Source organism: Acromyrmex echinatior, chromosome 1 (genome assembly GCF_024713525.1).
Source record: "Acromyrmex echinatior isolate Ae372 chromosome 1, ASM2471352v2, whole genome shotgun sequence".
Taxonomy (NCBI): domain Eukaryota; kingdom Metazoa; phylum Arthropoda; class Insecta; order Hymenoptera; family Formicidae; genus Acromyrmex; species Acromyrmex echinatior.
In genome coordinates this window covers 25040118-25056566 of record NC_141852.1, presented here as the reverse complement: position 1 = coordinate 25056566, position 16449 = coordinate 25040118, and the positions used below count along the sequence as shown (strand labels likewise).

Genomic DNA, 16449 nt, shown 5'->3' with positions numbered 1-16449 from the left:
TAAAAGATTTTTTACAGCATTGTTAATACTTATCAAAATTATTGCAATTATTGGAAAACTATTGCAGTTAGTTCTTAAAATAACTATTGCAGTTAGTTCTTAAAATTGGGAAAATTTTTAGTGAGACCGAGAATCGACCGAACCAATTTCAAATCTATCATCATCAAAGCTGGTCGCACCCATAAATGGTCTGTGGATGTATCTGGTGAACCTCCACCGGAGACCAGATGGATATGGAGAGATAACATCCCATTAACTACCACTGAGCGCATTAAGATCGAGAATGTCGATTATCACACGGACTTTACGATCGTAAATGCAATGCGTAAAGATACCGGAAAGTACACGCTTATTGCTGAGAATGCTAATGGCAAAGACGAAGAAACTGTCGAACTTACCGTACTCGGTAAGTCCAATTTTCAAATTCTTTTTACAACGTTTTGTGTATAAGAATATTTATCAATATTTAATAAACTCATTGATTAATTTAATATTTTATTATCTTATTTTAGTATCAGTTGCACGAATCGATTTTTAGATAGAAAAGAGTCGATCTTAAAAAGAAAAGGATCTTAATATAGCAAAATTTTTTCTTGCAGGAAAACCGGATGCTCCTAAAGGACCTCTAGAAGTCAGTGATGTCACTAATACCTCGGCGAAGGTGAAATGGGAGAAACCAGAGGATGATGGTGGTGTGCCAATCAAAGAGTACGAAATCGAGAAGATGGACACAAAGACTGGTAAATGGGTCAGAGTCGGCAAAGTGCCCGGAAATTCGCCGAATACTGAATTTGAAGTTACTGGGTTGAATCCTGGAAGCGAATACAAGTTCCGCGTAACAGCTGTCAATGACGAGGGTGATTCGGAGCCTCTAGAGAGTGAACGTGGTGTTATTGCCAAGAATCCTTACGGTATATTGATTATTTTCTTTATATATAATTAAACAATGTGTACCTAATGTTTATCTTAATAATTCAAAAAATATTAATATAACAGGATGTTCAGAATTTCAATGTCAAAACTTCGGAAGTATATAGGGAATCAATAAACTAAAAAAAAAAGTAGAAATATGCTCGTTTTGCTTCGTTTTGAAGAAAATCGCAAAAAAGACAAAAAATGTAATTGCTCGTTCTCGTATTGTCTCTGAAGTATTATCGTCGCTGAAATTGTGCACGAAATGTTTGTTTACATTTTTATTTTTCTCCTGTAAATTCGTTAGTTACTTGTCAAAAGTCATCGAGTGAATTACTCCTGTCACAATATGACGCGTACATATTCTAACATTGAGTATAAATTTCGTGTATGGCTTCTGCGACAGTAATGCTGATGGTAATGACGATAATGCAAGAAGTCAACATTTTGAATAATATTTACATTAAGCAAGTGAATAAATACAATGTGAATAAGTAATGAGAAAGTATAAAAATGAAAATTATTTTGTCTTTAATTGCGCACTGGTGCGTATTAAAGCCGTTGTACACTGCTTTAAGTATAAAAGTGAAATATAAATATTTCGAATTATAAAATACATATTTTACTTAATAATACAATAAAATGTGAGTATTTTAGGATTTAATCGATTTCTATGTTTATGTATAAACATATCTTTACGTTATTTGCGTACAATAGCTTTAATGTGTATCAGTGCTGAGTGCATCCAATCGAATTCGCTATTAGTTTATCAATCCTCTACACATTTTCAAAGTTTTGACATTTAAATTCCAAATACCCTGTATATAGAAATTACTTTATTAATAATTTCTTTGATTATATAATATAAAGTCAATTTTTTAAATTAAGAAGTTAATTAATACGTTTCAACTTTTTGTTTATTATTTCTTTAAAATTTTAATTAAACATTTATTTATTAAATTCTAGAATAAAATTTGAAAATTTCTTTTCAGATGAACCTTTGAAGCCTGGAACGCCCGAAATCACCGATTACGATAATGAATCTGTAAGTTTAAAATGGGCTCCACCAGAATTCGATGGAGGAGCGCCTATCGAAAAATATATTATCGAGAAAAAAGATCGGTACAAGCCTGATTGGGAAAAGGCTATCGAAGTACCTGGAAATCAACTTGAGGGCAAAGTACCCGATTTAAAGGAAAGAGGCGAGTATCAGTTCCGAGTTATCGCCGTAAACAAAGCTGGACCCTCGCCTCCGTCCGACGCGTCAAAGATGCAGATCTGCAAACACAAAGCTCGTAAGTTTCTATCAAATATACAATAATTATAATATAATTACAATTAACGCATGAGTCTTATATGAAAAATGTTTACAATTAATAAACATTATAATTAATAATATAATTAATTAAGAAAAAGAATTGTAGAGAAACATTTAAAGATTTATTTTTATTACAATATATAAAAAATAATATTTTGTTGTATAATTTCGCTCATTTCACTAGTGAAGCCGAGAATCGACAGAACGAACTTGAAACCGATCGTCGTACGAGCCGGTAAAACTGTTAAGTACGACATAGATGTACGTGGCGAACCACCGCCGGAAATCAAATGGTATCACGTCGGCAATGAAGTAAAATCCGGTGAGAACATTGAAATCATCAATGTTGATTACAACACGAAGCTTACTATTACCGACAGCTTGCGCAAAAATACTGGCGTATGGAAGATCAAGGCTGTCAATCCTCATGGTGAAGATGAAGCGGAAGTTGAAGTAACGATATTATGTGAGTGGCAATATATAAAATTTTTGTAACTGGCAGAATATAAATTATGAAATTCTTTTCTCTTTTTTTTTTAAATTATTAATATAATGTTTCTTGTGTACAGCGGCTCCCGGAAAGCCAAAAGGACCGCTCAAAGTGGCGGATGTCACGAAGAACAGTTGCAAACTCAAATGGGGCAAACCGGAAGACGATGGTGGCAAACCGGTAACTGGATACCAAGTGGAGAAATTGGATAAATCGACAGGCAGATGGATACCAGTTGGTCGTACCGCGGATACCGAGATGGACGTAAAGGGTCTTCAGGAAGGACATGAGTATGAGTTTAGAGTAAAAGCTCTAAATGAAGAAGGAGAGTCGGAGCCACTTGTGTCAGATGGCTCTACACTTGCAAAGAACCCTTATGGTAAATTGAATAGTAATATTAAATAAATAAACAATTTTTTTAAAACAAAATTATTCAAAAGTAACAATTGATATTAAATATAATAACTTTCTAAAAAGTATAGTTATTATTAAAGTATAATTTAATATAAAATAAATAATTTATGATTATATCATTTTCACAGCTTAATTAAAATATTCTGCAATATTACTTAATACTTTTTTGTAGCAGTAAATCAAATGTTTTTTACAGATGTTACAAGTAAGCCTGGAACACCGGAACTCGAAGATTGGGACGTCGATCGCGTTGATCTCAAATGGGAACCTCCAAAAGATACTGGCGGTGCGCCAATCACCGGTTACATTATTGAAAAGAAGGAGAAACCTTCTTCGCAATGGGAGGAAGCTCTTGTCACCGATTCGCCACAACCAAAAGGTCGTGTTACCGGCTTGAAAAAAGGTTCCACTTATCAGTTCCGTGTTCGAGCTGTTAACAAGGCTGGACCATCGGAGCCTAGCGACCCGACTAAGCCGCACGTTGCAAAAGCAAGATTCTGTGAGTATCTCAATCTGATTAACAAATTACAATAGAAATTTTATAGGCTCTAATGAATTAAATCAATTAAGAATGACAAATCTTTGAGAGCCAATGCTGCATTACACTAGACGGAAGTTCATCAATTACATATTTATACTGAAGAGGATCCAAACCAGGGATCGAAAAGTTTTACTCATTTAATTTGTTACATACAATAAAACTTGATTGTAATTATATCCAGCATTGGCTTTCAAAAACTTGTTATTCTCAATTGATTTAACAAATTACAATTAAATATAACTTGTTATTATATACGAAAAGCTCAAAATACTTAATAATTCTAAATTAGAAAAATTATAATCTATAATTATATAATTTTAATTTTATTTTTAATTTCTATTCTGATTTAAATTAAGATCTCTAATGTCAGAATTTAATTTATTGTATTTCATACAAAGTGAGAAACATGAATAAATATTGGAATGGCATATTAATTATTACGAAATAATTTAAGATAATATTACATAAAAATTGTTTTTTGTAGTGAAACCGCACATCAACCGTGATAAGTTGCAGACTATCAAAGTAAGAGCAGGTCAACTAGTGAAGTTGGAAGTTGATATCGAAGGTGAACCTCCTCCAACAGTTACATGGAGTTTTGCTGGTGCACCACTTCAAACTGGAGCCAATGTTAAAATTGATAACGAAGATTACCTCACTAAGATTCAGTTAACAAATACCAGTCGAAAGTTAACTGGAAAATATACTATCAAGGCTGTGAACGATTCCGGACAAGATGAGGCTGATGTAGAAATTAATATTCTTGGTGAGTAAACTTGAATATATAAGTATATTGTATCCACATCTCTATTTTAACTTAAAAATAAAACAAAACGATTATATATATATTTTATAATATTTTATAATACATATGTACTGTAAAATACTTGATTTCATATTGAAATAAGAAATGCATAACGTAAACAAATTTTTTAGAATATCTTTTAAGTGAAATAATGAATGTTTAAAGATTCAAATTATATTAGACTAAGTTGTTAAACTAAATGCACAATTATACAATATAATATGTATTTATGTTGTAAAACTTATTATGTAATTTTGTAGATAAGCCTGGAAAGCCGGAAGGACCATTGGAAGTGAGCGACGTGCACAAGGAGGGCTGCAAATTGAAGTGGAGCAAGCCGAAAGACGATGGTGGACTTCCCCTGTCCAGTTACATAGTAGAAAAGATGGATGTGACGACAGGTCGTTGGGTACCAGCCGGTATCGTGGACCCTAATAAAACTGAACACGCAGTTACCGGTTTGGAACCTGGCCATAAGTACGAATTCCGTGTGAAGGCTGTGAACGAAGAGGGAGAATCAGAACCTCTGCAAACCGACGTTGGCATCGTAGCTAAGAATCCATACGGTATAGTATTCTAATGTTGATTACAATGTTCATACACATATTTATTTTTATACGTTATTTTTATATATTATTCTATTTTAGATTAAGTATAATATTACAATACAACCAGGCAATTAAGAGCTTATACATAGTTGTCACGTCTATATTCTTAATTTATATTACAGGTTAATAATTAGCATTATATTTAAAAAAAAATTATATAATATAGTTGTCTCGATATATCACTCGTATATTTGTTAAATTGACTTTATTTTTGTATTTATTGAATTTTAACGTTATATTGATCTACGCATCATATCATAATTTTAAATGTTATTTAAATTCTGACGAAGACACAGGTCTAATCGACAAATTTTTATATAATTTTGATTTCAAGTTGTAACTGAATGGAGGTGCAATTTATTTAGTATAATCGGTGAGTTTTTTTTAGATTTAATGAATATAGAATGCAGTTCAGTAACATAAATGAATCTTTGTATTTAGATCTTACCAACTTTTGAATTGTAAGAAGAGTGTTTTCACATAATCAAATGGAGAATTATTTGAAGATTGCACCTACATTCGCAATTATAGCATGTTACGGATTTATTGGTGGATGTAATACCTTGAAGAAGGCTGAAAAAAAAACAAATGACCGAAATGATGGAATTGTATGTAGAAATGAAGAATAAAAATTAATTGTCAACGCACATTTATAACAACTGTATAAACTCTTAATTGCCTGATTGTATTGTAATATTATTTTTAATATTGAGAGCTTGATAAATTTATTGTTTAGATTAAGTAATTTTAGAAACATACATCAGCTATAGATATTTTTCTTACTTTTCAGAAAAATTATAATAATTAAGAATTTATAAATACGGATAGTACTAATTTCATAATTAAATTTGTTACAGATATGTAGCAAATATTGTTTTAATAATTATGAATAATATGCTTGTTTCTTTTTCTGATAGTAAATAAACAAACATTATATTACGATACAATATCAAATAAAGAAGATGATTTAAAAATTTATTTATTTAGTTATATCGTTTATTTTATAATTTTTTTAATTATTAAAAGAGAACAAGCAAAAAAGCTTACGACATACTTCATGAAATATTTTAGATGCCCCAGCGGCGCCTGGACTTCCAGAGATTGTCGATTGGTCGGAGAATATGGTAAAGCTTAAGTGGGAACCACCAATAAGAGACGGCGGTGCACCAATTACTGGATATATCATTGAAATGAAGGATAAATTCGGTACTAATTTCGTCAAGGCTGCTGAAGTGCAAGGGCCCGTATGTACTGGCACAGTTCCACGTTTAGAAGAAGGCAATCAGTATCAATTCAGAGTACGCGCCATTAATAAAGCTGGACCTGGTGAACCTAGCGAGGCTACCAATCCGCACACCGCTAAAGCTCGTTGGCGTAAGTATTACGTCATTTTAATAAATTACAGTCCTTTATCAAAAAGATTATAAATGTAAATGTATATTGCTTATTAAAGAAATAATTGTATACATGATATTTTATGTAAAATTATTTATTAAAATGTATTTAAATTCAATTTTTTAAATTTATTTATATAAAAATCTATTTATATAAAAATTTATATAAATTTATATAAATTTATCGATATCTGATTTTTTCATTTTTATTTTGCAGTGAAACCGTATATTGATCGCACGAATCTGCAACCCATAACGGTAAAAGTTGGCCTTACTGTAAGTTTGGATGTAAACATAATTGGCGAGCCGCCGCCAAAAGTTACTTGGACCTTCAAAGATAAGGAACTCGTATCGGATGACACGATACGAATCGACAATGTTGATTACAATACGAAATTCTTTATACTAAAAACTAAACGCGCACATACTGGCAAATACGTGATCAACGCGAAGAACGAAGTCGGCGAGGATACTGCTGAAGTAGAAATCACTGTTCTTGGCAAGCCCAGCAAGCCAAAAGTAAAAATTTTACATTATATGATTATCAATACTATTAATAATTATTCATTACTAATTGTAATTATTTTAATTATTCTAATTATCATTGTCTAGCTTATAAATTTTTTGTCTTGATAATCTTATTAAATATCTTGTTTATAATTCAGGGACCTTTGGAAGTGAGCGATGTTAACAAGCATGGCTGCAAACTCAAATGGGACAAACCCGAAGATGATGGTGGTTCACCGGTCGAATACTATGAGATCGAGAAGCTGGATCCTCTTACAGGACAATGGGTACCTTGTGGTCGTAGTACCGAACCTGAAGCAACCATTACAGGATTGCAGGAAGGTAAACCATATAAATTCCGCGTGAAAGCTGTCAATAGAGAAGGAGAATCCGATGATTTGGAAGCTGACAAGTCCATCATAGCCAAAAATCCATTCGGTATGTATTCGAATTCTGGAAAATTTTAGTTTAAAACTTAAAACCTTAATTACTTTCGATTTTAGATGAACCGGGTAAACCTGGTCGACCAGAACTCAAGAACTGGGACAAGGACTTCGTCGATCTCGAATGGACTCCTCCTAAGGATGACGGTGGTGCGCCAATCGAGAAGTATATTGTGCAGATGCGAGATAAAGAAGGCAGACAATGGGTGGATGTTGCTAAGGTTCCGGGAGACCGAACGGCCGCTAAAGTGACTGACGGTATCCAGGAGGGTCATGAATACGAGTTTAGGATCGTGGCGGTCAATAAAGCTGGACCTGGCGAGCCTAGTGATACTTCAAAAAGCGTCGTGGCTAAACCTCGATTCTGTAAGCATCATATATATAACTTTATTGTTTTATTGTTAGATAAATTTATTTCCTGTAGTATAATAATAATTATCTATCTAATTTTACTGTTCTTAGTGGCACCGCATATTGATCGTAAAAATCTCCACAAGAAAGTCATGCGAATTGGCCAGATGCTGCGACTTGAGGCTGACATCAAGGGTGAGCCGCCACCAGTTGTTACGTGGAAACTTAAGGATAAAGTGCTAAAGAGCATGGACCGACTCAAGATTGAGAACGAGGATTATCATACTATGTTCATCCTCAATAAGCTTCAGCGTTCGGATACCGGCACGTATACTGTTATTGCCAAGAATGATAGTGGCACTGATCAGGTCGACGTCGAGCTTCAGGTTTGTATGACAACTACTTTGCAAATTTAATTATGTAAATTAAATTCCGTTAAGAATATGGAATTGTTTGTTAGAACATCAGTTAAATATAATTGTTAAATATAATTAATTGTTTATTTAATGTTTATCAGGTTCTAAGTAAGCCTGGCAAACCGAAAGGACCACTTGAAGTGTCCGATGTGACGGCCGAGGGTTGTAAGCTGAAATGGGATAAACCCGATGATGACGGTGGCGAACCGGTTGATCATTATGTTATCGAAAGAATGGATGTGGACACTGGACGTTGGGTACCATGCGGTACCAGCAAAACTCCAGAAGCAGACGTGTCCGGATTAAACGAGGGCAAGGATTATCAATTCCGTGTCAAAGCTGTTAACTCCGAGGGCGAATCCGAACCTTTAGAAACGTCCATACCGACAACCGCCAAAAATCCTTATTGTAAACATTTTATTTTTATTACTCTTTATAATTAATTTTTTTAAATTCTTTTAATTATATTATAACATCTTAAAAAATATACTTATAATAAAATATTTTTAAACATTTACTTCTAATTACAGCTGAACCCGATGCGCCCGGCAAACCTGAATTGAAGGACTGGTCGAAGAATCATGTTGACTTGAAATGGAAAGCCCCGAAGAAGGATGGCGGTGCACCAATTGAAAAATATATCATTGAAAAGAAAGATCAGTATGGCAAATGGCAGAAAGCTGCAGAAGTTCCGGGTAACAAAACCGAAGCCAAAGTACCAGATCTTGTGGAGGGTCAAAAATATCAATTTCGAATTAAGGCCGTGAACAAAGGTGGCCAGAGCAAGCCCAGCGAGCCCAGCGAAACTTTGATTGCCAAGGATCGCTACGCCGCACCTAAGATCGATCGCACAAACCTGAAGGATATCACAATCAAGGCCGGTAATGTCATTCGGCTAGACGTTAAAGTTACGGGTGAACCACCGCCAAGCAAGACCTGGTTCCTGAACAAGGCTAAGCAGGAATCTGGCAACGTCTTGACTATCGAAACGGAGGATTACAAGACCAAGTTCGTGGTCTCATCGGCGACCAGGGCGCATTGTGGCACGTTGACTTTGAAGGCGGAGAATAGTTCCGGCAAAGATGAGGCATCCATCGAGATTCTAGTACTGGACAAACCTAGCAAACCTGAAGGACCGCTCAAGGTTTCCGACGTACATAAGGAGGGCTGTACTCTCAAATGGAATCCACCAGCGGATGATGGTGGTGCACCTTTGGATCACTATGTGGTCGAAAAGATGGATACAGAAACCGGTAGATGGATACCTGTCGCACGCACTAAGGAACCCACAATGGAGGTAGAGAATTTGGTGCCCGGACAAGAATACAAGTTCCGAGTTGCGGCTGTAAACGCGGAAGGCGAATCCGAACCATTGGAGACCGAGCATGGAATCGTTGCCAAGAATCCATTTGGTGAGATTTCTAATTTTTTAAATCTATAGTATCTTTTTATTTAACTTTAATTTAAATGAGAACTGAAAAAATGAAAAGGGGGAATATTATTTAATTATGAGAGAAAGAAATAAAATATAATAAATATAATTATTAAATATAATAACATTATTAATAACAATAGAAAAAATTTAGCGTTGCAAAGTCATAATTTGTTTATTATCGGTATGTGAAATCTCTCCGTATCTGTCTGTAAATTGAAGCTGTTTTTCTGTTTTTTAATATTTAACATTTCCGAGATTAGGAGTTTGTTATAAGAATTCATCTAGAATTATGATGTTATCCCAATCAAATTCGTGCTGCAATCTTGTGTTCTGTTATCACGGAGTGAGTAAAGGTATTCCACCGGATATGATTTCGATGTTCAGCAATTCTCGTTTTTAATTGCCTACCCGTTTGTCCCATATATATAGCATCGCAGTCCAAGCAATTGGCCTTACAGACTACATTGGTCTTGGTAAAGTAGGATCGAAGATTTTTTTGAACTTTGATAAATTTCTGTAATTTATTGGTATTAAAATCCAACTTTTGAATCTTTACTATTAAATTGTTTAAATTTCTCGGTAATAGAAGGTATAAATGGAACTGTAAACCACGAAATTCTATCAAGTTCGATCTCATTATTTGAACGAATACGCGTTTCTTTCATTTTTTCTTTCATGAGACTGTGAATTTTCTTGTTAACGGTATTAAAAATGAAATCGAGCGGATAGTCATTCTCGAGTGGAGTATTAATTACAATTAAATTCTCCGTATGGTTTTCTGCGTCGGATAATAATAATGCTTTATCAACTAAACCTATGATAGTACCTCTCTTCTGGGAGATCAAGTGGTTAGATAAAAAATTCAGGTATCTACCTGAATAACTTGGTTTGTGATATCAGTCGAAAATCAAGGATTTCCCTTCTTTCTTCTTATATCCAAAAAGTTTAGTTAGAGAAAAATTTAGAGATTCTCCGTTTTCCAAAGTGAATTGGAGTCGTGGGTGGAATGAGTTGAAGTATTTAATAATATTGTTGCTATATCAGATGATGGGATTGCCGTGCATATGTCATCAAAATATATCGATAAAAAAAACGGTAACTAACTGATGAATTAAGCGAACGCAACGCGGTGTTTTCTAAATTTTGCAGTACTAAGTCCGCAATGATAGGTGACAAGGGAGAACCCATGGATGTGCCAAAGGACTGTTTATAAATGACATTGTCGAATGTAAAAAATGTGGAATTTAAGACGAACTAAACTGCTATCAGAAAATCTGTTTTCGAAAAATTACATTTTTTTTATATGTAGTTCCATTTTTCGCTAACTCCAAAACAACATCTATAGGGACGTTTGTAAAGTAACATCACGTCCAATGAGACCAAATTGTGATCAATTATCAATTATTATACTTTTCAAAATTAATCCTTGAAATTTTTTTTCTTACATTTCTTAGTTCAGATAAGTAACAACAGTTTTATTTATACCACAGATGAACCTGGTGCACCAGGACGTCCGGAGGCGACCGATTGGGACAAGGATCACGTGGATCTGCGATGGACTCCACCGTTAAAAGACGGCGGATCTCCAATCACCGGATACGTGATCGAGAAGCGGGAGAAGGGCGCACCCAAGTGGATCAAGGCGTGCGAGACTGGACCGGATTGTAAGGGCCGCGTCGACAATCTCGACGAGGGTACCGAATATGAATTCAGGGTCAAGGCCATTAATGCTGCCGGTCTTGGTGAACCGTCCGACGCTAGCAAACCGATTATCGCCAAGAGTCGAAGACGTAAGTTTAGATAATTAAAGATATTTTAATTATTTGTCTCTTTCATTAAATAATCTTAAAATATATTCTTCTCAATAAAAAATCTTGAATCATAGATTTAAAAGAATTTTTTGATGTAAAAATTTTTGTTGAAAACATTTTTGTAAAATTTCTAGAAAATCTTAATCGGTTAACGAGAAATAGATTTATTAATTATGATGTTATTTCTTTTGACTTCAGTCGCGCCGAAGATTGACAGACGCAATTTGCGCGATATAACCGTGCGCGAGAATGAAGCGTTCCACTTTGACGTCAAAATTATCGGAGAACCACCGCCAGACGTCACGTGGGTAATCAACAATAAGAGCATCCAGCAAACTACACATCGCAGAATACAGAATGTGCCTTATAATAGTAAATTCTTCAATGACAAGCCCGAACGTAAGGATAGTGGCACTTATAAGATCACAGCAGTCAATCAGCATGGATCCGATACCGCCGAAGTCGAAGTCACCGTTGTCTGTGAGTAATTTTTACAGTTAATGTTTTGCAAGTTTTATAATTAAAGAAAATAATTATATATTATTTTTTCTATTATATATACTATATAATCCATAGATGAACCACTTTTACCTGTCGGAACGTTCTAATACATGGATTTAATGGATATAAGATAATAATTTTTTAGTATTTTTTTAGATTTTATATTTTATTTGACTAAAATATATACAAATATTGTATTATACAAATAACTGCTATTTTTATGTCACAATTTTAAAATTTGGTTAACATTGATAGTGACTTGATTAATGTTGAAACATCTGTATTGTTTATCAAAATAGAAATTGTTTTTATATCCTGAACATTAAATGATATCGTTTAGCTAATAGCTCTTCTTGTTTATTATAAATACTTAAAATAATTATCAGTCTATAATGAATAAACTGTTTTATTTATTATTTTTCTCTTTGTCAAATATTAAAAATGAAAGTATTTAATGTGCAATAATCTGAAATAAAAATTCATTCTTCGTGTGTAATCTTATGTTTTTACATAACAATTTAATCTAAATTTTGTTTGTTTATCAGCCAAGCCTGGCAAACCAGAAGGACCATTGGAGGTATCCGACGTACATAAAGAAGGATGTACGCTTAAATGGAAGAAACCTAAGGATGACGGTGGTGAACCAATTGAGGGCTATCTCGTGGAGAAGTTCGATCCAGAGACCGGTGTTTGGTTACCAGTTGGTAAAACTACTGGGCCCGAGATGAAGGTCGAAGGGCTTACACCGGGACATGAGTACAAGTTCCGAGTCAAAGCACTTAATAAAGAAGGAGAGTCTGAACCATTGGAAACCTTTAGCTCTATTGTAGCGAAAGATCCGTTCAGTAAGTAGAATATTATAAAATTTATTTATTATAAAAATAAAATAAATAGTATTCTGTTGTGTGTGTGTGTGTGTGTATCTTTTATTAACATCTTCGATAAATATAAATAGTTTGAATCGTTAACGCTTTTATATATTGTCACAGAAGTATATAAATTATTATTTTGAAATTAATTACTTTGTAGCATTTTTCTTGCTTTTAATTCTTATTTCTTCTTTTCATAATGTATTATATAAAAACAATATCTTACTGACAGCTCAGTATTTTTTTTAAACTAATATTAATTGCTAATTTTATTATAATAATTAATTTTTACAGCTGTACCAACTGCACCTGGAGCACCGGAACCGGTCGATTGGACAGCTAATCAGGTTGAACTTGCCTGGAAAGAACCTGTCAGCGACGGTGGATCACCTATCACGGGCTACATCATTGAGAAAAAAGATAAATACAGCACTATGTGGGAGAAGGCTTTGGAGACCGCGACACCGGTCACCAAAGCTTTGGTACATGGTCTAATAGAAGGCAATGATTATCAATTCCGCGTGATTGCCGTAAACAAGGCTGGTCAGTCGGAACCCGGTGAAGCAAGCAAGACGTTTACTGCTAAGCCGCGTTTCTGTAAGTATTTATGATATTTCTGTATTTATGATATTTCAACTTTTACAAATTTTTCTTGCTGGTATAATGATTTATAATTAATTTGTTTAAAATTTTCCTTTAAATAAGTTTTATGTACGAATTATATCAAATACTATATTATCTTAATAATAGGTGTATATATCTAAGATCTTAATTACACAAGTAATCGATCATATAGTAGCTCAAGCAGAACAACAAGTCGATAATATAACGTCAAAATAATATTGAAATAAATTCGAAATGATTGAAAAATGACTTTTAACGATCATTTTGGAACCATTTTGATATTATAGACTTGTTGTTCTGCTTGAGAGGATAGTAATTCTTGTATCTTTGCCATAAAATGTACGCATATTCTAAAAATAATTTCAATGAATCGCGTGCTTGTCTAAATCTGATATCGGCATCTAATCATTCAATCATTCGTCACAGTGGCCCCGAAGATTGACAGGCGCAATTTGAGGGACGTTACCCTGTCCGCTGGCTCGATGCTGAAATTTGATGCCAACGTAATCGGCGAGCCACCGCCACATATCGAGTGGCGTTATGGCGCAATACCGCTTCATTCCGATCGCAAGGTGCAGATCGACAACACCGATTACAATACCAAGTTTAGCATACGTCCGGTATCGCGGGACGACAGTGGTGATTACACTGTCACCGCCAGCAATTCATCGGGCAAAGACTCGGTGACGGTGCAGGTGACGGTGACGGACAAGCCGACGCCGCCTGAGGGACCGCTTCAGGTGTCGGATGTACACAAGGAAGGATGCAAGTTGAAGTGGAAGAGACCTAAAGACGACGGTGGCACGCCCATCGAGTACTATCAAGTGGATAAAATGGACCCGGAGACCGGATGTTGGGTACCCTGCGGACGTTCTACTGAACCGAGTAAGTCGTCGGATTGATTAATTGAATAAAAAAATAAAACTGACATAATACACATAGTTCCATTAAATCTTCTTAAATGATGCGTAATAATTCCTGTTTCTATTATTTTTTGTTTTATATAAAGCGCTTTAAATTTTTTCATTGATAAATTTTTCATTGATAAAGTTTTCCTGCTACAAATTCGCTATTTTAAAATAAATAATTTATTTTATAGTATTGATTTAATTATTGATTTATGCCAAATGAATTATTTGTTATAGCTCTCGAGGTGACAGGTTTAACACCTGGCAAGGAGTATCTTTTCCGGGTGGCCGCTGTCAATGCCGAGGGCGAATCGAAACCTTTGGAAGCGGAACAGACGATAGTAGCCAAAAATCCATTTGGTACGTTAATCAAACATATATTAAAATTATATTAGGTGTTGGAATTAATTCGTAGCGTTTTTTAATGAAAGAATGTTATTTATTTCACATGAGCATTAAAAAATACATTAATGAAAGTACTTCCCATCACTTGTAAAACGCTACGAATTAATTCCAACACCTAATATAAAACATCGTGTAAATATAAATTACAAAACATAATTTAAAGACAAATGTTATTTTTAATCTGACAGAATTTTTATCAAATTTTTGTTTCTATGTTCAGACGAACCAGGCAAACCGGGTGATCTCCGAGCAACTGACTGGGATAAGGATCACGTCGACTTGAAATGGACTCCGCCGGAGAATGATGGCGGTTCACCAATCACTGGTTACGTAATTGAAAAGAAAGACAAGTATGGTGAATGGGAGAAGGCACTGGAGGTGCCTGTAGATGAAACATCCGCTACAGTACCGGATCTTATCGAAGGTCAACCATACGAGTTTCGCGTGCGTGCCGTGAATAAAGCTGGACCTGGTGAACCGTCGGATGCCACGCCGACTATCATAGCCAAACCACGCAATCTAGCGCCCAGGATTGATCGTACCAACCTGATTGAAGTAAAGATCAAGGCCGGCCAAAACTTTAACTTCGATTGTAAAGTAACGGGCGAGCCACCACCAACTACCAAATGGATGCTGAACGGTAAGGAGGTCCGACCGACTGAGCGGGTTAAAGTCAAGCACGTGGATTACAACACTAGTTTGAACGTGCGGATGGCTACGCGTGCGGAATCCGGCAAATACACTGTCATTGCTGAGAATATTAACGGCCGAGATGAGGCGTTCGTCAAAGTAACTGTGCTGGATAAACCAAGTCCACCTCAAGGTCCACTCCGTGCATCTGATGTGCACGCCGAGGGCTGCAAACTCACGTGGAAACCGCCTGAGGATGACGGTGGGCAGCCAGTTGAGAAATATGTCGTGGAAAAAATGGACGAGGCCACAGGTCGTTGGGTGCCGGCCGGAGAGACTGATGGACCGGAAACGAGCTTGCAAGTGGAAGGCCTGACGCCAGGGCATAAATACAAGTTCAGGGTACGAGCAGTTAACAAGCAGGGTAAATCTGAACCTCTTACCGCCATGCAGGGCATCGAGGCGAAGAATCCCTTCGGTAAGACAAACATGTTTTTATTGAAATAATAATTTTATGTATTTGTGAATAAAAATTTGAGCGTGTCATATATTTCCAATATAATTATGATAATTATTCGTAATTTATTATATTCCCAATATTTGCAACAAAATGTCAATATTATGTTTTCACATTTTTTATATTATTTTATTTTTTGTAGATGAACCAGGAAAACCAGGTACGCCCGAAATAATTGATTATGATAGGGATTTCGTTGAGCTTCAATGGAGTCGCCCTGAGGAAGATGGTGGATCACCAATCACCGGTTACATCATAGAGAAACGCGACAAATATAGTCCGACATGGGAGAAATGCGCAGAAATTGATGGCGACACGAATCGTGGAAGAGTCGACGACCTGGTCGAGGGAACTCCGTACGAATTCCGCGTAAGAGCCGTCAACAAGGCTGGTCCTGGCGAAGCTTCAGAGGCGTCCAAGTCCCATATAGCGCGACCGAAAAATCGTAAGCATTTGCAAAGCATTTATTAAATTTTGTGCGTATATTTAAGAGAATTGAATTATTTTACAATATTTTTATAACTTAGAAGTTTAAGAAACAAAAAATTGA

At 35.2% G+C, this 16449-nt stretch overlaps 1 protein-coding gene across 50 annotated transcripts in view; it reads left to right on the top strand.

Moving 5' to 3' along the window:
- The window catches only part of bent (projectin protein bent), a 97059-nt gene that overhangs the window by 58938 nt on the left and 21672 nt on the right, over window positions 1–16449 (top strand). For all 50 annotated transcript variants that reach the window (XM_087403740.1, XM_087403794.1, XM_087403709.1 and 47 more), the window contains 23 exons: window positions 122–406; window positions 600–911; window positions 1905–2207; window positions 2415–2696; window positions 2800–3099; window positions 3331–3633; window positions 4160–4441; window positions 4741–5046; window positions 6160–6462; window positions 6700–7001; window positions 7148–7427; window positions 7493–7798; window positions 7895–8169; window positions 8301–8607; window positions 8730–9611; window positions 11125–11424; window positions 11644–11925; window positions 12492–12791; window positions 13110–13412; window positions 13866–14324; window positions 14585–14707; window positions 14973–15860; window positions 16042–16344. In XM_087403740.1, coding sequence (XP_087259866.1) covers window positions 122–406; window positions 600–911; window positions 1905–2207; window positions 2415–2696; window positions 2800–3099; window positions 3331–3633; window positions 4160–4441; window positions 4741–5046; window positions 6160–6462; window positions 6700–7001; window positions 7148–7427; window positions 7493–7798; window positions 7895–8169; window positions 8301–8607; window positions 8730–9611; window positions 11125–11424; window positions 11644–11925; window positions 12492–12791; window positions 13110–13412; window positions 13866–14324; window positions 14585–14707; window positions 14973–15860; window positions 16042–16344 — 7986 coding nt within the window. The remainder of the gene's footprint in view (window positions 1–121; window positions 407–599; window positions 912–1904; window positions 2208–2414; window positions 2697–2799; window positions 3100–3330; window positions 3634–4159; window positions 4442–4740; window positions 5047–6159; window positions 6463–6699; window positions 7002–7147; window positions 7428–7492; window positions 7799–7894; window positions 8170–8300; window positions 8608–8729; window positions 9612–11124; window positions 11425–11643; window positions 11926–12491; window positions 12792–13109; window positions 13413–13865; window positions 14325–14584; window positions 14708–14972; window positions 15861–16041; window positions 16345–16449) is intronic.